The 23,538-nt window shown below is 35.8% G+C and overlaps 1 protein-coding gene across 3 annotated transcripts in view; it reads left to right on the plus strand.

Moving 5' to 3' along the window:
• Positions 1 to 23,538, plus strand: part of FBXO8 (F-box protein 8) — a 55,243-nt gene that overhangs the window by 15,504 nt on the left and 16,201 nt on the right. For all 3 annotated transcript variants that reach the window (XM_023229283.3, XM_023229303.1, XM_023229294.1), the window contains exons 2-3: positions 12,263 to 12,599; positions 15,956 to 16,082. In XM_023229283.3, coding sequence (XP_023085051.1) covers positions 12,271 to 12,599; positions 15,956 to 16,082 — 456 coding nt within the window. In that variant the 5' untranslated portion in view covers positions 12,263 to 12,270. The remainder of the gene's footprint in view (positions 1 to 12,262; positions 12,600 to 15,955; positions 16,083 to 23,538) is intronic.

The raw sequence follows: 23,538 nt of genomic DNA on the forward strand, positions 1-23,538 counted from the left end.
CTCCCGGGTTCAAGTGATTCTCCTGCCTCAGTCTTCCCAGTAGCTGGGATTATAGGCATGCACCACAATGCCAGGCTAATTTGTGTATTTTTAGTGGAGATGGGGTTCACCATGTTGGACAGGCCAGTCTGGAACTCCTGACCTCAAGTGATCTGCCTGCCTCGGCCTCCCAAAGTGCTGAGATTACAGACGTGAGCCACCACTCCTGGCCACGTTTTATTACCATTCTGAAAAATAAGGAGAAAATGTACAGTTGTGATTGCTTTGGGATTTTTCCCCCATTTTTTTTTTGTTTGTTTGTTTGTTTGTTTGTTTTTGTCTCCTCGGAAAGGAAGAGTTTCAACTGTGAAATCTTAAGGAGAATTTTTTTTGTAGCATGATTTCTCTTCTGTGATCTAAGTAATTATGAAATTTTTGTTTACTTCTGTCAGATGATAAATAATGAAGTCATGTTTCTTTGTTTGTAGACCAAGAAAAAATATGTTTGGTTTTATCTGGAAGCTCCTTAGAAAGATTTTTATAGAACCTCTCAACATAAAGAAACTTTGAACAAAATAAATTCACATTTGGAAGAAAAGGCATGGGACACCTTGAATTGTATTAATTACAGTTGATCTTCATTATTTATAATTTTGGTGAATTTACCTACTCACTAAAATTTATTTGTATCTCTCAGAGGAGTACTCCTGTTGCTTCTGCAGCCTTTAGCAAACATGCACAAGAGCTGGAAAAAATGTGTTGTTCAAGGTGCACTTTCGCAGCTGAAGTTGAAGGCAAGGCTCTGCCGCCTTATCTTAGCTCTTTTTATAAACTAGTGTCCTTTTTGTGGCTTATTTAGTGCCATGTTTCCCACATGCTTTTTCTTGGTGGTTTTAGTGTTTAAAATGGCCCCTGGCCGGGCGAGGTGGCTCGCACCTGTAATCCCAGCACTTTGGGAGGCCAGGGCAGGCATATCATGAGGTCAGGAGATCAAGACTATCCTGGCTAACATGGTAAAACACCATCTCTAATAAAAATACAAAAAAAAAAATTAGCCAGGCGTGGTAGCGGGCACCTGTGGTCCCAGCTACTCCCGAGGCAGAGGCAGGAGAACCTGGGAGGCGGAGCTTGCAGTGCGCCACTGCACTCCAACCTGGGCCACACAGTGAGATTCCATCTCCAAAAAAAAAAAAAAAAAAGGCCCCCAAGCCTAGTGCAGAAGTCTTGTCTTAGTTTTCCTAAGTGTTGCGCCTTATGGAGAAAATACATGTTAGATAAGCCTCATTCAAGCCTGAGTTATAGTGCTGTTGGCCATGAGTTCATAGTTAATGAATTAGCAATATATATATTAAATGTCTTTCAGCAAAAACACACATTAAAATAAGGTTATGTATTGATCAGTTAATGAAAATATTGTGAACAGAGGCTTACAGTAACCTAACCATGTAATTCCCTAGGAACAATGGTTCAGTATTGCTAATTCAGTGTTTGCAGAAACTTTAAAGAACATAATTGCCATGAATAATAAGAAGCACCGTATTTCTTTTATTTCTATATGAGACAGACTAACATAGATTAATTATGTTCTTAGAAGAGTAAATATTTTTTCAAAGAAATAAATATCTATTTTCTCCGCCTGAGTGAACAAATAAAGCTGTAGTTTCATCACAAAATCCATATTTACACCAAAACTAGTGATTTCAAATACAGAAACTTCTTTTGTATTGAATTCTTTTTCAATTTGAAACTTTTTGCGTATTCAGTGATTCCACATTGCAGCTGATTTTTTTTTACCTAACAATTTCTGCAAGCGACAGGACGGTACTATATCTTTCATAATATTATGTTTCAGTTTTAAAATCTTTATAACAAGGTATTATTGAAACTTTTAATACAAATCTGAAGACTTTATACTTTGAAATTAAGTTTTAATTGGTTCAGTCTAAACATTATTTTTAAGAGTTTGAAATCATAGAAGAACCCAGCATGAAACTGCATCATATTCTACATCTCTTTTAGAGCTAGTGTTGACAGCTTATTTTCTTTTAATTTTTAATTTTAATTTTTTTTAGAGACAATTTCTCACTCTGTCACTCAGGTTGGAGTGCAGTGGTATGATCATAGCTCACTATAACCTCAAACTCCTAAGTTCAAGTGATCTTCCTGCCTCAGACTCCTGAGAGGATAGGACTACAGGTATGCACCATCGCACCTAGCTAACGTTTTTTGTATTTTGTGGAAACAGGGTCTATTTTGTCCTGTCTGGTCTTGAACTCTTGGTCTCAAGCAGTACTCCTGCCTCAGCTTCTCAAAGTGCTGGGATTGCAGGCATGAGTCACCACACCTAGCCACATCTTGACCGATCATTAACAATAACACAAAGACCTATTTCATCACACGGCTATTGACACCATCCTCAGGCATGCTGAGTTTTAAAATTTTTTGTGAAAGACAACACAGCCTTTTTTGTTTTCTAGAGTTTTTTGTTGTTGTTGCTGGGTCATTGATATAAAAGAATTACATTTACAAGAAGATAAAAATAAAAACATGGTCAAAATATGAAATAACTAAAGGAGGCGAATTGCATGTAGAGGCCCTACAAAGCTGTACAAGTAGCAACATGAATAAATAAGCTTATTCAACAGGCAGGACATCAGAACAGTTGAAGTATCATTAAGTAAGCTTTATGAAAGTTCTTACTTTCACTTGATGAAAATATGCTTGTCAAAGTAATATCTAACATATTGACTGTTAGCCATGAAATGAACTTTATGTACATTATCTTATTTAACACAATAGCTTTTTGAGCTATAGATATTTTTATCATTATTATTTTTTTGCATTGTACATGAAGAAACCAAAGCTCAGAGTAGTCAAGTAACTTTCCCAAGGTCCTGTAAGTAATAACTAGTAAAGTCAGGATTTAAACTCAGGTCTGTCTGACTTCAAAACCCATACCACTATACTCCCTCCATGACTTGCTTTACAGTTTATACAACGGATGTCATGTCATTTTGAGAGTTTTAAAGCTTTTCTGACAGTTACACCCATGTTTCACATCCCTATTACGCTAAGGAAGATAGAGAATGGGGGCAGAACACTATAGACCCCCTTTTCTTTCTCGAAATGCTAAACTCATTATATTACTCTTTCTCAGAGTGCTTTATCATTATTGTGTTTTTACCCAGGATCAAGAACTGCTTTAAAGGGAAATGAAAGTCCCAAGGGGACAATTTTCAGTATTGTTTAGCAGTAGGAATACAGAAAATAAGGTATAATCTTGCAGTTTTCTTTGTCTGAACTATGTATACATGAGCCTCAACCCTCCAACCTCCTCATTATTAATGATTAGTTTTTTAAAGAACCAGCTGCTGGCTTTACCACTTTCTACCTGCTGGATGTTTTCTGAATCACATTATCCAGTGTGATCAATTTAAATGATCTCCATTTAAGTCCAGAGCCTAGGGAAATCACCCTGATTCTTTGTTCCCTAGCAACAGGCCTAAGAGGAGCAACAGCTGCTTCACCATATGCCACTAGAAAGATTCTGTAGGAAAATAGACTGAAATTGTTAATAAATGCTTTAAATATTGAGACTTCAGATACTGCAGTTACCATGTTTGATAATTTACCTTTAGTGGCACAAAAACAAAAGAGAAGAATAAATTTAATTATTTAACAGCTCTGCGAGGTGAGCTTAGCAATTAACGTGATTTCTAGATATTTTCTTGCTGAGTTAAACAGAGGAATAACCATGGTGAAAATAAAATACTTTTCTTTATGATTAGTAGACTTAAAATGTTCAATTTCTGTCAAAATTAAGTTGTACTTATGTTGTAATGTGACATGGCACATTTAAACATTAAACAAATATAAAACTTGTAATTTTTTGTTGACATTCTCTATTTTTTGTGCGTTAATCATTTCTACTGTCTCCATGGTTTTGACTTTTCCAGAATATCTTATAATTAGAATCATACAGTAAGGAACTTTTTTAGATTTGCTTCTTTTAGTTAACATTAGTATTAGGCACTTAAGGTTCCTCCATGTCTTTTCATTCCTTGATAACTCATTTCTTTTTAGTGCTAAATAATTTTCAATTGTATAGATATACTGTACCACAGCTTATTTATACATTCTCATAATGAAGTACATCATAGTTGCTTACAGATTTTGAAAATTAATTACCAAAACTGCCTTAAACATTCATGTGTAGGTTTTTGTGTGGACATAAACTTTTATTTAGATAAATACCAAGGAGTGCTAAAACTGAATCGTACAAAGAATGTTTAATTTTTAAAGAAACTACCTGTCTTCCAAAGTGGTTATATCATTTTGCATTCCTACATCCTTGCCAGCATTTGGTATTGTCACTCTTTTGGGTATACTCTTTTAATGGGTGTGTAGTAGTATCTCATTGTTACTTTATTTTCAGTTCCCTCACGACATACGATGTTGAGCATCTTTTCATATGCTTATTTGCCATTGTATATTTTCTTTGATGAGGTGTCTATTCAGATCTTTTGCTCATTTTTTAAAGTGGATTGTTTTCTTATTGCTGAGGTTTAAGAGTTCTTTACCGAATAGGGACAGCTCCAGCCTCCAGCTCCCAGCGTGAGCGACAGGGAAGATGGGTGATTTTTGCATTTTCAACTGAGGTACCTGGTTCATCTCACTGGGGCGTGTCAGACAGTTGGCACTGGTCCACGGGTACAATTTCTTTTCCTAGCCAAAGGAAATTGAGACACACACCACCTGGAAAATCAGGTAACTCCCACCTTAATACCACGCTTTACCAAGGGTCTTAGCAGACGGCACACCAGGAGATTATATCCCACACCTGGCCCAGAGGGTCCCACGCCCACAGAGCCTCCCTCATTGCTAGCACAGCAGTCTGAGATCTAACTGCAAAGTGGCAGTGAGGCTGGGGGAGGGGCGCCCGCCATTGCTGAGGCTTAAGTAGGTAACAAAGCCTCTGGGAAGCTTGAACTGGGTGGAGCCCACCACAGCTCAAGGAGGCTAGCCTGCCTCTGTAGACTCCTCCTCTGGGGACAGAGCATAGCTAAACAAAAAGCAGCAGAAACCTCAGCAGAGGTAAATGCCCGTCTGACAGCTTTGAAGAGAGCAGTGGATCTCCCAGCATGGAGGTTGAGATCTGAGAACGGACAAACTGCCTGCTCAAGTGGGTCCCTGACCCCTGAGTAGCCTAACTAGGTGCAGACTGACGCCTCACACCTCACACGGCGGGGTACATCCCTAAGACGAAGCTTCCAGAGCAAGAATCAGACAGCAACACTCGCTGTTCAGCAATATTCTGTCTTCTGCAGACTCTGCTGCTGATACCCAGGCAAATAGGCTCTGGAGTGGACCTCAAACAAACTCCAACAGTCCTGCAGCTGAAGGTGCTGACTGTGAGAAGGAAAACTAACAAACAGAAAGCACACCCACACCAAAACCCCATCAGTACGTCACCATCATCAAAGACCAAAGGCAGATAAAACCACAAAGATGGGGAAAAAGCAGTGCAGAAAAGCTGGAAATTAAAAAATCAGAGCGCATCTCCCCCTCCAAGGGAACACAGTTCATCGCCAGCAACGGAACAAAGCTGGACGGAGAATGACGAGTTGAGAGAAGGCTTCAGTTGATCAAACTTCTCAGAGCTAAAGGAGGAACTACGTAACCAGCGCAAAGAAACTAAAAACCTTGAAAAAAGAATGGATGAATGGATAACTAGAATAATCAATGCAGAGAAGACCTTGAAAGAACTGATAGAAAATGAGAACTACGTGACAAATGCACAAGCTTCAGTAACTGACTTGATCAACTGGAAGAAAGAGTATCAGCGATTGAAGATCAAATGAATGAAATGAAGTGAGAAGAGAAGTTTAGAGAAAAAAGAGTAAAAAGAAATGAACAAAGCCTCCAAGAAACATGGGGTTATATGAAAAGACCAAATCTACGTCTGATTGGTGTGCCTGAAAGTGACGGGGAAAATGGAACTAACTTGGAAAACACTCTGCAGGGTATCATCCAGGAGAACTTCCCCAACCTAATAAGGCAGGCCAACATTCAAATTCAGGAAATACAGAGAACACCACAAAGATACTCCTCGAGAAGAGCAACTCCAAGACACATAATTGTCAGATTCACCTAAGTTGAAATGAGGGAAAAAATGTTAAGGGCAGCCAGAGAGAAAGGTTGGGTTACCCACAAAGGGAAGCCCATCAGACTAACAGCAGATCTCTTTGCAGAAGCTCTCCAAGTCAGAAGAGAGGGGGGGCCAATATTCAACATTCTTAAAGAAAAGAATTTTCAACCCAGAATTTCATATCCAGCCAAACTAAGTTTCATAAGTGAAGGAGAAATAAAATCCTTAACAGACAAGCAAATGTTAGAGATTTTGTCACCACCAGGCCTGCCCTACAAGGGATCCTGAAGGAAGCCCTAAACATGGAAAGGAACAACAGGTACCAGACATTGCAAAAACATGTCAAAATGTAAAGTCCATCAATGCTAGGAAGAAACTGCATCAACTAGCAAGCAAAATAACCAGCTAATATCATAATGACAGGATGAAATTAACACATAACAATATTAACCTTAAATGTAAATGGACGAAATGGTCCAATTAAAAGACACAGACTGGCAAATTGGATAAAGAGCCAAGACCCATCAGTTTGCTGTATTCAGCAGACCCATCTCACATGCAGAGACATACATAGGCTCAAAATAAAGGGATGGAGGAAGATCTACCAAGCAAACAGAAAACAAAAAAAAAAACAGGGATTGCAATCCTAGTCTCTGATAAAAGAGACTTTAAACCATCAAAAATCAAAAGAGACAAAGAAGGCCATTACATAATGATAATGGGATAAATTCACCAGGAAGAGCTAACTATCCTAAATATGTATGTACCCAATACAGGAGCACCCAGATTCATAAAGCAAGTCCTTAGAGACTTAAAAAGAGATTTAGACTCCCATACAATAATAATGGGAGACTTTAACACCCCACTGTCTACATTAGACAGATCAACGAGACAGAAAGTTACCAAGGATATCCAGGAATTGAACTCAGCTCTGCACCAAGCAGACCTAATAGACATCTACAGAACTCTCCACCCCAAATCAACAGAATATACATTCTTCTTAGCACCACATCGCACTTATTCCAAAATTGACCACATAGTTGGAAGTAAAGCACTCCTCAGCAAATGTACAGGAACAGAAATTATGACAAACTGTCTCTCAGACCACAGTGCAATCAAATTAGAACTCAGGACTAAGAAACTCAATCAAACCCGCTCAATTACATGGAAACTGAACAGCCTGCTCCTGAATGACTGCTGGGTACATAACAAAATGAAGGCAGAAATAAAGATGTTATTTGAAACCAATGAGAACAAAGATACAACATACCAAAATCTCTGAGACACATTTAAAGCAGTGTGTAGAGGGAAATTTATAGCACTAATTGCCCACAGGAGAAAATAGGAAAGATCTAAAATTGACACCTAACATCACAATTTAAAGAACTAGAAAAGCAAGAGCAAACACATTCAAAAGCTAGCAGAAGGCAAGAAATAACTAAGATCAGAGCAGAACTGAAGGAGATAGAGACACAAAAACCCTCCAAAAAAATCAATGAATACAGGAGCTGGTTTTTTGAAACGATCAACAAAATTGATAGACCACTAGCAAGACTAATAAAGAGGAAAAGAGAGAAGAATCAAATAGACGCAATAAAAAATGATAAAGGGGATATCACCACCCACCCCACAGAAATACAAACTACCATCAGAGAATACTATAAACACCTCTACGCAAATAAACTAGAAAACCTAGAAGAAATGGATAATTTCCTGGACACTTACACTCTCCCAAGACTAAACCAGAAAGAAGTTGAATCCCTGAATAGACCAATAGCAGGCTCTGAAATTGTGGCAATAATTAATAGCCTACCAACCAAAAAAAGTCCAAGGTCAGACGGATTCACAACCGAATTCTACCAGAGGTACAAGGAGGAGTTGGTACCATTCCTTCTGAAACTATTCCAATCAATAGAAAAAGAGGGAATCCTCCCTAACTCATTTTACGAGGCCAACATCATCCTGATACCAAAGCCTGACAGAGATACAACAAAAATAGAGAATTTTAGACCAATATCCCTAATGAACATCGATGCAAAAATCCTCAATAAAATACAGGCAAACCAAATCCAGCAGCACATCAAAAAGCTTATCCACCATGATCAAGTGGGCTTCATCCCTGGGATGCAAGACTGGTTCAACATATGCAAATCAAGAAACGTAATCCAGCATATAAACAGAACCAAAGACAAAAACCACATGATTATCTCAATAGATGCAGAAAAGGCCTTTGACAAAATTTAACAGCCCTTCATGCTAAAACTCTCAATAAACTAGGTATTGATGGAACGTATCACAAAATAATAAGAACTATTTATGACAAACCCACAGCCAATATCATACTGAATGGGAAAAACCTGGAAGCATTCCCTTTGAAAACTGCCACAAGACAGGGATGCCCTCTCTCACCACTCCTATTCAACATAGTGTTGGAAGTTTTGGCTAGGGCAATCAGGCAAGAGAAAGAAATCAAGGGTATTCAGTTAGGAAAAGAAGAAGTCAAATTGACCCTGTTTGCAGATGACATGATTGTATATTTAGAAAACCCCATTGTCTCAGCCCAAAATCTCCTTAAGCTGATAAGCAACTTCAGCAAAGTCTCAGGATACAAAATCAATGTGCAAAAATCACAAGCATTCTTATACACTACTAACAGACAAACAGAGAGCCAAATCATGAATGAACTTCCATTCACGATAGCTTCAAAGAGAATAAAACACCTAGGAGTCCAACTTACAAGGGATTTAAAGGACCTCTTCAAGGAGAACTACAAACCACTGCTCAGTGAAATAAAACAGGACAATAATGGAAGAACATACCATGCTCATGGATATGAAGAATCAATATTGTGCCATCCCCATTAAGCTACCAATGACTTTCTTCACAGAATTGGAAGAAACTGCTTTAAAGTTCATATGGAACCAAAAAAGACCCCACATTGCCAAGACAATCCTAAGCCAAAAGAACAAAACTGGAGGCATGATGCTACCTGACTTTAAACTATACTACAAGGCTACAGTAACCAAAACAGCATGGTACTGGTACCAAAACAGAGATATAGACCAATGGAACAGAACAGAGCCCTCAGAAATAATACCACACATCTATAGCCATCTGATCTTTGACAAACCTGACAAAAACAAGAAATGGGGAAAGGATTCCCTATTTAATAAATGGTGCTGGGAAAATTGGCTAGCCATAAGTAGAAAGCTGAAACTGGATCCTTTCCTTACTCCTTATATGAAAATTAATTCAAGATGGATTAGAGACTCAAATGTTAGACCTAAAACCATAAAAACCCTAGAAGAAAACTTAGGTAATACCATTCAGGACATAGGCATGGGCAAGAACTTCATGTCTTAAACACCAAAAGCAATGGCAACAAAAGCCAAAACTGACCAATGGGATCTAATTAAACTAAAGAGCTTCTGCACAGCAAAAGAAACTACCATCAGAGTGAACAGGCAACGTACAGAATGGGAGAAAATTTTTGCAATCTACTCATCTGACAAAGGGCTAATATCCAGAACCTATAAAGGACTCAATCAATTTTACAAGAAAAAAACAAACAACCCCATCAAAAAGTGGGCAAAGGATATGAACAGACTCTTCTCAAAAGAAGACATTCATATAGCCAACAGACACATGAAAAAATGCTCATCATCACTTGCCATCAAAGAAATGCAAATCAAAACCACAATGAGATACCATCTCACACCAGTTAGAATGGCAATCATTAAAAAGTTAGGAAACAACAGGTGCTGGGGAGGATATGGAGAAATAGGAATACTTTTACACTGTTGGTGGGACTGTAAACTAGTTCAACCATTGTGGAAAACAGTGTGGCAATTCCTCAAGGATCTAGAAGTAGAAATACCATTTGACCCAGCAATCCCATTACTGGGGATATACCCAAAGGATTATAAGTCATGCTGCTAAAAAGACACATGCACACGTATGTTTATTGCGGCACTATTCACAATAGCAAAGACTTGGAATCAACCCAAATGTCCATCAGTGACAGACTGGATTAAGAAAATGTGGCACATATACACCATGGAATACTATGCAACCATAAAAAAAGGATGAGTTTGTGTCGTTTGTAGGAACATGGATGCAGCTGGAAACCATCATTCTCAGCAAACTATCGCAAGAACAGAAATCCAAATACTGCATGTTCTCACTCATAGGTGGGAATTGAACAATGAGATCAGTTGGACACAGGGAGGGGATCATCACTCACCGGGTCCTGTTGTGGGGGAGGGGGAGGAGGGATAGCTGTAGGAGATATACCTAACGTAAATGACAAGTTAATGGGTGCAGCACACCAACGTGGCACATGTATACGTATGTAACCTGCACATTGTGCACATGTACCCTAGAAGTTAAAGTATATTTTGAAAAAATAATGAACTAAAAAAAAAAAAAGAGTTCTTTACCTTTTTTGGATACACAGTCTTTTTATCATATATGTGTTTTGCAGATTTTCTACTGGTCTGTGGCTTTTTATTTTCTTGATATTCTGTATTTTTTAAAGCATTTTATTTGTATAGCTTAATCACTGATTTAGGAAGAAATACCATGGTGGTGTGTGTAGTAGGGAGAGAAGGGTTATCTTTTGTGCCTTTTTTTCAAAAACAAATATGCCTACATTTTAAAATTATTAGTTTCTTCTCTTTGTACCTCCCCGCCATACCTTTATAGCTTAAGCTGTTGGGATTCCAAGTAGGACAATATAAGGTGGGGGAAGAGTTAAAAATTATCTTGGACTATTTTTTCTGCTTTAATCAGCAAATGACCGAATTTAGTGGCCATTATCCAAACAATAGCCAATGGTTTAGTAAATAAATGTGTGGATCATACCTTTTTAAATGCTAAAATAATAGTGTCTTTGACATTCTTTGAAGTTCCACTTACTTTTCAAATGATTTCTAATTAAAAGATACCTAGTCACTGTTGGTTTGTTTTTTGTCCTTTGGGATTTTTGCTTTTGTTTTTGTTAGTCCTTATTGTAAACAGTTAATTAAAACAACATTATATTTTAAGTTCAGGTCATGCTATAAAAAGTATTTGACTCTTTTAATGATTTTTTTAGAAAGTCAATATTTTTTCCAAGTTTTTGAAACACACAGGTATTAGCAGTCAACTTGAGTTGATAAAACAAAAGTATTTGGTTTGAAAAAGAGATCGTGAAAGTAATTATTCGTATTCATTAAGAACTCTGATTTAGTTGTTCTGAATGACTTTATTTGCCCTAGAAATGCTATTAAAAGGCAATGCCAAATCTAGATCTAGGAATTTTTTAATACATTTGTACATGAGGAAGTCAATATACATGACAGACAAATGTAGAATGCCTTGGTGGGAGGTCAGATGGTAGTGGGGAGACTGGAGCATGCCTTCTTCTGGTGACTTTTCCCAGGTACTTCTGAAGAATCCATAGGGATTTGTGGAGAAGAATTAGAAAATTTATCTAAATTACAATTTTTAATTTAAGGCAACAACAAAACTAAGTAGTAGACTGTTACTGAGCATTTATCTTGGAGTTCTAGGTGTCTAATTTATAAGGTTTCTGAATTAGACTTCAGGGCCTGTGTTACATTTTATTACAGTCTACGACATAAGTGTAGACTGGCAAGAATTAAACTAAAAGCCTGTTTCCCAGCTGTTAACGCATCTGGGAGTTTGGTTAAAAGGAGCTAGCTTAGCTTAGACTGAATTGTGATAAAAAGCAGGGTCTGGAGGCCTTTTAACTAGAGTCTTTGCTCTGATCAGAGCTGTATTTGATACTGGCCCATAAGTCCACATAATTATAATTTGTAAGAGTATTAAGGACATCAGTAACTTTTAAATCTTACCACGTGAAAAATGATTATGTCACCTATGGACTTTAAAAGTAGTTAGCAAACTGGGATAAAGGTGATGATGGAACCAACTAATTCCGAAACTTTGTCTATCAAAATTTACACTTACAATGTTTCAGCTATTCTTAATAATATGCTTCTGGTTTTAATAGGTTTTAATGAGAAGTTTTAATTCTGGTAAATGAATGCTTCATGTCAGATTTGTTATACCACTGGGGAAAATGGGTTACTTTTTTAATGTCACCCTTATTACATTCTGGCTTTTTCCCAGGCTTGCAGATGGGTCAGGGGTTGTGGAGAGTGGTCAGAAACCAGCAGCTACAACAAGAAGGCTACAGTGAGCAAGGCTACCTCACTAGAGAGCAGAGCAGGAGAATGGCTGCGAACAACATTTCTAACAGCAATCATCGTAAACAAGTCCAAGGAGGCATTGACATATATCATCTTTTGAAGGCAAGGAAATCAAAAGAACAGGAAGGATTCATTAATTTGGAAATGCTGCCTCCTGAGCTAAGCTTCACCATCTTGTCCTACCTGAATGCAACTGACCTTTGCTTGGCTTCGTGTGTTTGGCAGGACCTCGCAAATGATGAACTTCTCTGGCAAGGGTAAGTTAAACCCACCAATGTTGAATTCAGGTATCTCTAAACATAATCATGTTTAAATGTTCTTTTAATAATATATATTACAAAATATTTTCTTTAAACTTGGTCTTGTACTTTGAGATATTCTTTATTAAAACCTGGAAAAATATACAGTTAGCATCACAGTCAAATTTGATCTTGTGAAAAGGAGGACAATAGAAAATAGAATAACAACTTTACAGTTAGAAGAGAGGTTACCAATCATGCTCTGTCAGTCAGTTGATTATAAATCAGAAACTCTCACTTTATTCTAAAAATACCGCAAAGTTGTGGAGTGAGAATTTCTAATTTAAAAGTTGGAGTGCCACATTTTCTAGCCATGGAATACTATGCAGCCATTAAAAAGGATGAGTTTGCGTCCTTTGTAGGGACATGGATGCAGCTGGAAACCATCATTCTTAGCAAACTATCACAAGAAGGGAAAACCAAACACCGCATGTTCTCACTCATAGGTGGGAATTGAACAATGAGTTCACTTGGACTCGGGAAGGGGAACATCACACACTGGGGCCTATCATGAGGAGGGGGGAGGGGGGAGGGATTGCATTGGGGAGTTATACCTGATATAAATGATGAATTGATGGGTGCTGACGAGTTGATGGGTGCAGCACACCAACATGGCACAAGTATACATATGTAACAAACCTGCACGTTATGCACATGTACCCTAGAACTTAAAGTATAATAATAAAAAAAAAAAAAAGTTGGAGTGTTCACATGCTGTGTAGTTTGTGCTTCCCACAGGTATCCCATCTGAAGAATAGGCAGACTTCAAAATCAATGAATAGTCCTCAAATGTTACTGTTTTTAATTTTCTTCATATAGAGCCTTATATTTTTACTCAATTCTATATGTCTTCAAAGGTGCTTGTTAGAATAAAATTTAACTGGTGAAAATTGTATCTACTTTTTTTTCCTAACCAGCATTTAAATGAAGTAGGCAAATATTAGAAAGCAAGGGGACAAGCCGTTGTTTTTATTTACTTGCTGAACTTAAAGTAGATTATGTAAATTTTCACATTGTACTAGTTTGAATTAAAACTACAAATCTAAGAACATTTGCTGGAATAGAATCTGTTTTATTGAACCTAAGTTACTCCTTCAATAGCATCATATACTTTAACAAAAAGTATAGGTACATGACTTTTTGGCCTAAGAATATTACCAAACATGGAATCATTGGATCTCAGACCTTTTAGCATCCTTTACCAAAGTTTATTTGTCTTACTATCTTGAAGTGGGTCTTTATAAAAATAGAGAATATAACTAGAAACAAACATCTTTTTAAGACTTCATGTAATTTCAAACTAGAAATCTAATTGAGACTTAATAAATTGCAAACTTTAGTCAAAATATATTTTCAGTAATGACATTCCTAAGTTAGGTTTTCTGATGTCACACAGTTATAGTACAAGTTATATAGGTCCTTTCTCAACCTCTAAATAGATGAAAATCATCAATATCATATCTTGTTATTCTTTTATTCATTTGTTTGACATAGTGAAAGTACTATGTGAGGAAATTCTATTAAAGAGGAGTCTTTAAAATAAATAAGTTATTAATTTTTTTAATCATGTGAATAGAAGAGGAAATGAAAGTACTTTTAAACTGGATCATTCTTTATAATCTCTTTTCTACATTTTAGTATTCCTCACTAACTTAATTTCTGTTTCTTTATTTGAACTTCTTTAAAAAGTTTGATTTCTAGTCTTCTGAAAGTCAATCAGAATATATTCTTCATTTGAGGTTTAAATCTGAATTTTTCATTTGTGAAAGAAATGTTTGCCATAATTATGCCTATTTTAATAATACTTGGATTTTTTCCTTAGTAATAAATTGCTTCTATTTGAAATTAAAGACTGGCTTAGTTTTAATTTCAACTTTGGATGTATTGAATACTTGTTGATGTTGGGAAGTTCTCTGGTTTTCACCTAGCTTAGTAATAAAACTCTAGTTTTGAGTTTTATTGGGGCTAGATTAATAAGACTGAAAAAATATTGATAATATTCTAAACAATTTTTTATACTTACAGTTTTCAGTCAGTGATTTCATTTGGTGGGTAAAAATAATACAGCAGTATAAATCAACTACTAAGAGGATAGTCTCATGTTAAATTATATATTTTACCTGCTTGTCCTCACAATTGTTGATGTTATGTGCTCAGACAGTAACTTTTTCTTGTTGCCCTGCACTTTGTGTGTTTATTAAAAGAAGGAAATTTGAGGCAGAAACTAATAATGAATATAAGAAAGTAAAGTTTCATTTGTCTCAACAAGTAGCAGGTGCTTTTGAATACACAACAAATGAGATAATTTTGAGACAAAGACTCATTACAATTGTATCAGAATTTAATTTCAGTATTCTCTGTGTCTCTAGAATAATGCATTTATATTTAAGGCTCTTTGGTAGATATCCAGAATTTCCAGGCATTATAATAAGATAAAACTTTAGCTTTCAAATAACAGTAGCTATTGCCTCTGTAAAGAGTTAGAAACAACTATCCCGATCTGCGGTATGTTTTGAGATATGAACTGTTAGTATTTTAGGTTTTATAGAATTTCTAAACAATCATGTATCGCTCTGATAGTAAAGAACCAGTGTTTTTGAAGCAGTATCTTAAAAACAGCTATGTTTAACATCACAGCTTGATGAATGTATTCAAGTTGTGGCATTACAAACAATTTCTATGTTTAATTTGTCTATTGTAACATTTATTATTTGAAAAACAAAAGTTGTTTCCCTGCCCAGCAATCTTTTCCTCCCATTTAGTTTTATTTCACAATAGAGCGCATAGATTAGTTAATAAACCCTATTTAGATTCTTGGTTAATAATTGCATGCTGTGGATTACTCATTGTTTGAAATCCTGCATCTATACATGTTAGCCATATGATCTTGGGTAACTGTTTTGTGTCTGTGTTTCTTATCTGTATCACCAACGTCATAGGATTGTTGTGAAGATTAGGCAAGCTAATCCAATTAAAATATTTAAAATAGGGTCTGACATCTAGTAAGTACTCAGTAAATGTTAGCTATTATTACTACTATTGTGATAGTTTATGTTTAACTTCAGATAGTACTCATGAATATTATTAATCTTTATAACTCACATTTATTAGATGCTGTCAAAATTGCTAAATGTAAAGCATCTGTCATACTCTAGTAAACAAATAGAAAACAAGTACAAACCTAAAAATTTTAAACTTTAGAACTATAAAATTCAGTCTTATTTCATGTTACTATTTTTTCATGTATATGCATATTTAACTTAGGAAATTAAATGTAGTAATGTTTTCTTGTCTCATTTTCTCTGATGTTACAGGTTGTGCAAATCCACTTGGGGTCACTGTTCCATATACAATAAGAACCCACCTTTAGGATTTTCTTTTAGAAAATTGTATATGCAGCTGGATGAAGGCAGCCTCACCTTTAATGCCAACCCAGATGAGGTTAGTGAAGAACTTGACTATTTGTATACAGTGAGCTGTATTACTGTCTTGCTGTAGCTTTCCAATATGATGAACTGAAGGGAAAATAAAAGTCATTGAACATGCTTTTGTAGTCACTGAGAAAACCAGTATTTTAAACTATTGCTATGTGACGCAGTCATTTTTCTTCGCCTTACCATGTCACATTCTAACCTTTCTACCTGCTTGCTTTGTTTAGCAGCATCCATGATGTATATTCAGTCCTCTACTGACCTGATTACAATATTAGTACATTATAAGTAGAGAGCACAAAAATTTGATAATAAGAATGCAGAGTGTGTTCATCAGATTTTGTCTGTAGCAGTTTTTTTCTGTTTATTGTTTTTCCTTAGTAGTGGTTACTTTTATCAAAGATAATCATTGAGGACATTGTTCTATTTTCTGACAAATTAAAACATTGTCTTCAAATAATGCCTTTAACAATGTAATTCCATGTTGACATGGGAACTATTTGTAGATTGTTATAAAATTGAAGAATTTTGTATTAATTATTTAATTCTTTCTTAACATAACATGTAAGCATGATCAAAATGTGAAAACAACTTTTTCACTGATTTTTTTTTCCCTATTCTTATTTTACTGTGTCCTGGAAAAGTTCAGATTTTCAGAAATGTTTAAATACTTACAGATTTATTCTTAGAAATCTAAGTGAAAATTATACAGCACTCAGAACTACTACTTTTGGATGCATTATTTTTTGTGGAAAAATTTAATCTGCAGCATTATTTTAATTTACCTAATTTTCAAAACCAACTTTTTTTTATTTGTTGTTGGGGTTTTAATGACAGTTCAAATCATGCAGCCAAGAATTTTCTAAAGTTATCTTAGCTTTTGTTATAATTAGGGAAATGTTTCTCCTATGTAAAATATTGGAGTCTTAAACAAAAATACCAATTTTATATGTATGCATATAGTAATACCAATAATATATTTTTTTAACCAATTGATTTTTACTTACATATGGTTTACTTTTTGTTAAATTTTTATGGTACAGAAATCTAAAATAAAATAAAAGGCCATTGCAAAGGATTACTGATATACTTCTTATCAGTTAAGTCTTATCTCCAGAAATATAACAACATATATATGTTGTAAAGCCAGGTATAATACTTAAATTCAGATGTTTCTTTTCTTTCATCACTATTTAAAGAGGTATTACTGTCAATGAATAACAAACTGATACCTTAATGAAATTAGAATGATTTATAAGAAGTTCAGATTACACATTTACCAATATAATACTGCTTTTTAGAATCAAATGATCATTCTTCAGAAAGACAAATAAATGGATAAACTATTTATTGTAAACTTAAATGTTACTGTCCTTTTATTGCACATTTTTTTCTAATGCCTTTTATTATAAAATATACTTGTTTTCACCTTGTTTTTGGTCAAATCCCAGTTATCTTCCATGTAAATATATGGCAACATAAGAATGTCCCTTTTTTTATCCTGCACTGTGGCATACCTGCTCTTATAAGACATTCTACTGCACTTACATATTCAAATATTGGCACAGTTATAGAGACTTTGTTATTCTTAATTCTTTATTTAGACTTAAACATTATTTATTGCTCATTAAAACAGTTCATATGATGAACTTTATAATAAAATATATATTTTGCAGGCCAGGCATAGTGGCTCACGCCTGTAATCCCAGCACTCCAGGAGTCTGAGGCAGGCGAATCACTTGAGCCCAAGAGTTTGAGACCAGCCTGGACAACATAGGGAGATCCTGTCTCCACAAAAAGTTTTTAAAAAACTAGCTAGGCATTGTGGTGCATGCCTGTGGTCCCAGCTACTTGGGAGGCTGAGGTAGGAGCATCACTTGAGCCCCAGAGGCCAAGGGTACGGTAAGCTGTGAGAGTGATACCCTGTCTCAATGATAATAATCATGATCATAATAAAGATGTAGCCCCAGAGGTCAAGAGTACAATAAGCTGTGAGAGTGAGACCCTGTCTCAATGATCATAATAATAGTCATAATAAAGATACGTATTTTGCATCAGTCTGTGGAGGTAGTTGAATGATGATTGCTGGAGGAAAACTGAGGCAGAATGCTACAGTGTTGTACTGTACAGTATGTAAGAATCAGGAGAGGCAGCTGTTTTAAGCCCCAGTCTTATTATGCCCATTTAATCAAGGCATGCTGGTTCCTCTCATGAATTATTGATGTTGAGTAAAACTGTCATCTTCAATTCATATCACTTTCAAATGTTACATTCTAAGGGAAATGTAACCTGGTAAGTACTAAGTTGTAGATTGTTACAAAGTCAGAAAAGTTGGATGTGACTGCTGATATTGATTATGGTAAGTAGTCATTCTTTGCTAAAGGAATGCCAATTTTTAAACAAATTATAAAGCAATCATTTTTACACAAAGATGAAAATACGCATGGGTCCTCATATACTAAAATATTATATGTATAGGTTTAAATATCTAATTTGGAACAGCTAGACATATAAATAGGTTTTCATCTTTGCAGCTACCAATATCAGACTATACAGTTCTTATTAGTACCTCCTCTAGGGTGTTTGGAGAGGGGGCAGAGAAAAGACCTCTAATTCAAGTTATTTTTATATCTGACGTAATTTTTTAAAATTGTAAGTCAAATGTTAAGAGAGGAGATTCAAGTTATTAATTAAAATAAAATGTTTAGATCTTCAGATTTTACTTATCTATCCTACCTTCCATTGTTATTGAGAGTTGGCTGTATTTTCCTTTTTTTTTCACTCCCTGGCCTGATTTAAAGGTACTCTGGAATATTCCAGAAGCACTGAATTTATCATTCTAAAAGGGCCATGTAGTACTCCCAAGAGGAATAGAGCTGAGCCACTCAATGTGTCTCAAGGTTCCAAAATTCTGATTCTATGCTTTTATGAACATGTAATTTAGCAAGTGTTACCTAATAGCAAAAGAAAATGCTGTCTTTACCAGAATGCACTTAGGAAATATAAAGAAAAACAAGGACATTGCAATATACTTAATAAGTTCAGAGAAAGGAGGGGAAGTAGTTCAGTGACTATATTCTATACTTTCTTTCATTGACTAACATAAATAATGTTAACTTGGCTAATTGTTTACCAAGTCAAGTATTCAAAATTGAAATCATGCAAGTTAAAGATCTATCCTAATAAATGTTCTTATATAGCACATATCTGTATGAGTCATACTTTAGCCAGACTTTAGAATGACTCTTGCCAAGTTTTTTGAGTGCTCAAAATTAGGCAGTACTTTTTGGAGATTGTATTTTGTTTTCTTTTTCCCCACTCACTGGAGCGCTGTCATCAGATATATTATTTTGGGTTCATTTAACTATGAGCACTAAATTAGTTTTGATGATATGTTTAAGTATGTGATGCTTATTGCACGTACCTGAGATAAGATGTATATAATTGCTTAGTATTGTAAAAAATCTACTTTTTCATAATTTCCAGTATTGTACTTAACATTTTGATAGCAAGCATCATTAAAATATTATAAAAATAAGAATACTTACAGCCACAGGGAACAAGATTCTCCAAAGGACACCGTTCATGTCACGGATATGGGTAACCAAGCTCCACAGCAGCTGCTGGCAGTGGCTCATGGGGTGGGGGAGAACATCCGCACAGTTTGTGGTACGATAATCTGGCACGCTGTTGTACTATGCATGACATTGTGATCTTAGCTGTATGTAACGTCTTGATCTTGTGCATGAGCTTGTGTACTTTGTGGCAGGTGGCCACATTCTAGTAAAGGAATGTGCTGAAAGCCATCTATTTACATTAAGTTGTATTTTCCCTGCATGTACAAGTTGTGTGTGTCAATTTTATTCCACTAGCAGTAGTATAATGAAGTAATTTTATTTAACAACCAGTAAACTATATTACTTGTGCTCCAATGTATATTAAAACACTTTCTTGACATAGTTATTTTTAAATTTAGGATTTGAAAAATTGGTAGTGAACGTGGTTTAACTTTATTATAGGTTTATTTTTGTTTGTGTAATTGTGTTTCTAAACAGTTTTTTGTTTTAAATGTCCTCATTGGAGTCAGATAACGAAAGTTATTTTTTTCTTTTTAATGACTATATAAGCACATTTTTCTGGTATTTATACAGAAATATCCACATGCATATAATTTTATGCATTTTACTAAATTGATCTTGGATATAATCTATTATAAAACATATTTTAAATTTGACGTGCCCACACGTTTTAGGTAGAAATGAATATGCAACTTACTTTCAAGATAACGTGTTCTTTTTGTTGCTGGACCAGCTAAAGTATAAACAGGAAATTTGTAGTTCTCCATTATGGAAAGCATTTCAGGAATTTATATTCAGTTCTTATGAATAGTATCTCAGATATATGTTAATGACTTTTTGCTCCAATATTCAACAACAAAATCGTCATTACCATTACTTCATAGCATAGCAACGGTGGTGAAAAATAACTTTTAACTTTTATTCCTAGGGAATGAAAACCGTCATGGGCATTATTAGAATGTACTGATAAACATTTCCCAAATGCATTCCTTGGGAATACACAGTTAAAAAGGAATTCTTAAGTCTAATTTGAACATGATAGATTATGATTAGTTGGCTTATTTACAGCCTAACATTTCGAAGCCTTTAATACCTTGATGCACATTGTGACTATCTACTAAGGGAGATGTTATATGCAATATATATCTAATTTTGTTTGATGTGGGGTTCTTTCTGTTTTGGGGAGAGGAAGGTAAAAACATCCAGGGAATACGCTTTGAGATAACCTAGTATAGATTATCTGTAATCTTACTGTGTGTAAATAAATGTTTTAGAATGGTTGAAATACCCTGTTGTTCACTTGCAGTTATCAGATGTAATCTTCTCTCTTATCAAAGTCTGTGGGTCTCTAATTGTTTTCTTTCCTTTGGTCTGATAGTACTTACTACAAAACAAACAAACAAACCAACCCTGAGAGTTGAATTGAGTCTTGACAGACTGAGAGATTTTTTCCATTTTTTATTTTGATTACCATCTGGTTTGGAAAGGGAAGTTTTACTTTGAATAATAAGGGTAAGCAATAATGATTGCTTGAATAATAAACCTGATAGCAATATTGAATTCAAATAACTGCCTGTACACATTGATAAATGTATCTGTCAAATAATTTGTAACTAATAGGCCATTCATCATTATTTCCTTGGTATCTCATTCTCTGTACTAACTCTTTTAAATCTTAGTACTTCTTACAGCACAGAAGTATTCCTAATGAAGGCTGGCAGGCCACTAAGATACTTTTTACTTTGGAAAATGTACTATCTGTTGAGGTTTTATCCTCAGTTCTGTATGTCTAGAAATTTGGCTTTGTCTTTCTACTGAAAGTGAATCTCTCAGGAATAAACTTATAGGTAGTAGAATGTGAACCAAGTTGACCATAAGACACACATACTTCAAACAATGCCAGATAGCATAAAGAAAGAGAAAAATAAACTCAAAATTCTAATTCTTAGCTGTGGTATAAACTAAGATCTAGCTAGAAAGAATTCAGTTTGCAACACCCTTTGTTGTGCTGCTCAACTCAGCATGTTCCACATTTTATGATTGGCTTCTTGCAGTACCTACTTCTCCCTGTATGTATCAGCTAAGATGTTTTTGGCTGCAAGGAACTGAGAACCTAAACTGTGACTTAAACCCTTTACATTTGTTTACTTCAAAAGAGTCCTGGATGCAGGTAGCCCAGTTATTTTAGTGAGATAATGATCTCTTGACGGACCTGAGTGTGTTGACTTTCACCCTCTCTTGATAGCGAGGTGGCTACCACAACTCAAAATATCACTTCCCCCATAATAGTGTCCCAGTGCAAAGAAAGAGAGGCAGAAAAAGAAGCTTTCTCCTCATATTTGTTATACTTATTAGGGAGAAAAATCTTTTTCAGAAGCCTTCGGCGTACTTCTACTCATTTCTTATAGAACATAATTAAATCATGCGAGCACCCCTAGAGCACTAGAGAATAGAATAGAAAGATTACATGATTGGCTTAGACTTACGATTCTACAACTGCAGCTAGGATGCTAGAAGAAATGAAAAACAGGGAAATGACCTTTGTTAAGGCATCCAAGCATCTGTAATGCCATTTTAACTAGTGACGCACTTAAAACGTGTGATTCAGCCTTCCTTTTGTTTCTGGTCTCTGCTGGGTTAGAGGCCTTAGTATCCAAAGGAGGAACATTGGCACCTGTGGCACAACAATTTGAATTGGTAGCTGACCCTACCTTCTTGCCAATGTAGGTCTTCCTGCTACTAAGCAAACATATCAAAATTTTAAAACGGAGGAGGAGGGGATAGGAGGGGAGGTAGTTATGCTGTGATTGAAGTGGTTAAGCCCGATAACCAGAGGGAAATAGTACTACACGATGTGGCAAAAGAAAAGGATGTAGGTGGAACTCAAGAGATGTCTTGGGGTTCCTTCTAGTGGTACTATATCCTATGATAAAAGTAATTTTAAAAAAAAAATCACACTGGGCCTACATGGCCAAGGCTTATAACTCACCATTTAGACTCCTCACTAGGGAAAGCACCTCAACCAGTTGTGTGGCTGGCTCATTCCTAGGGTCCAGAGTTGAATATGGATTCCTTATTCCAACCTCCGTTCCCCTTGGAGAATGCTTTTATGGCATCCATGTAATCTACCTTTGACTCATGAGGTTGGAAAAGATGTGTGTAGAGAAAGATTTTTTAGATTTTTTAGTTTCCTTGAGACAGGGTCTCACTTTGTTGCCCAGGCTGGAGTGCAGTGGTGCAATCTCCGCCTCCCGGGCTCAGGTGATTCTTTGCCTCAGCCTCCAGAGCAGCTGGGATTACAGGTGCATGCTGACACACCTGGCTAATATTTTCTTTAGTAGAGACAGGTTTGCCTCAAGTGACCCACCTGAATCGGCCTCCCAAAGTGCTGGAACTACAGGAATGAGTCATCATACCTAGCCTATTTTTTAGGTTTTAAAAAGAGACACAAAGAAGTAGTATTGTCTGTGTGTGTGTGTGCGTGCCTGTGCATGCATGCACTCACACACACGAATACATGTGTCATGTACACCTCTAGGCATTGGTATGTGAGAATATAATGATATGACCATGTGCAGGCATCTGGTAGCCATGAGGGATATTAGTAACCCTACCAAGAATAGCAGACTGGAAAGAAAGAATTGGGTCTGTGATGCTATCTGTGAGCCTAACAACCTGGAGCCATATTAGTTTGGAACTTCTTGGTATACAAGGTAATTTTATTTTTGAAGTAAATGTATCCCTTTATTTTGAACTGGGTCTCCTGTTGTTTATAACCAAAAACATCTTGATGTATTATTGCTGTTATTATTATCCAAACTCTTAGGAGTTTGAGATGTAATCCTCAATGCAAATTTTTAAAAATAAGCATTGCTAACTGGGTACAGT

The sequence above is a fragment of the Piliocolobus tephrosceles genome, chromosome 3, assembly GCF_002776525.5.
Source record: "Piliocolobus tephrosceles isolate RC106 chromosome 3, ASM277652v3, whole genome shotgun sequence".
NCBI lineage: Eukaryota > Metazoa > Chordata > Mammalia > Primates > Cercopithecidae > Piliocolobus > Piliocolobus tephrosceles.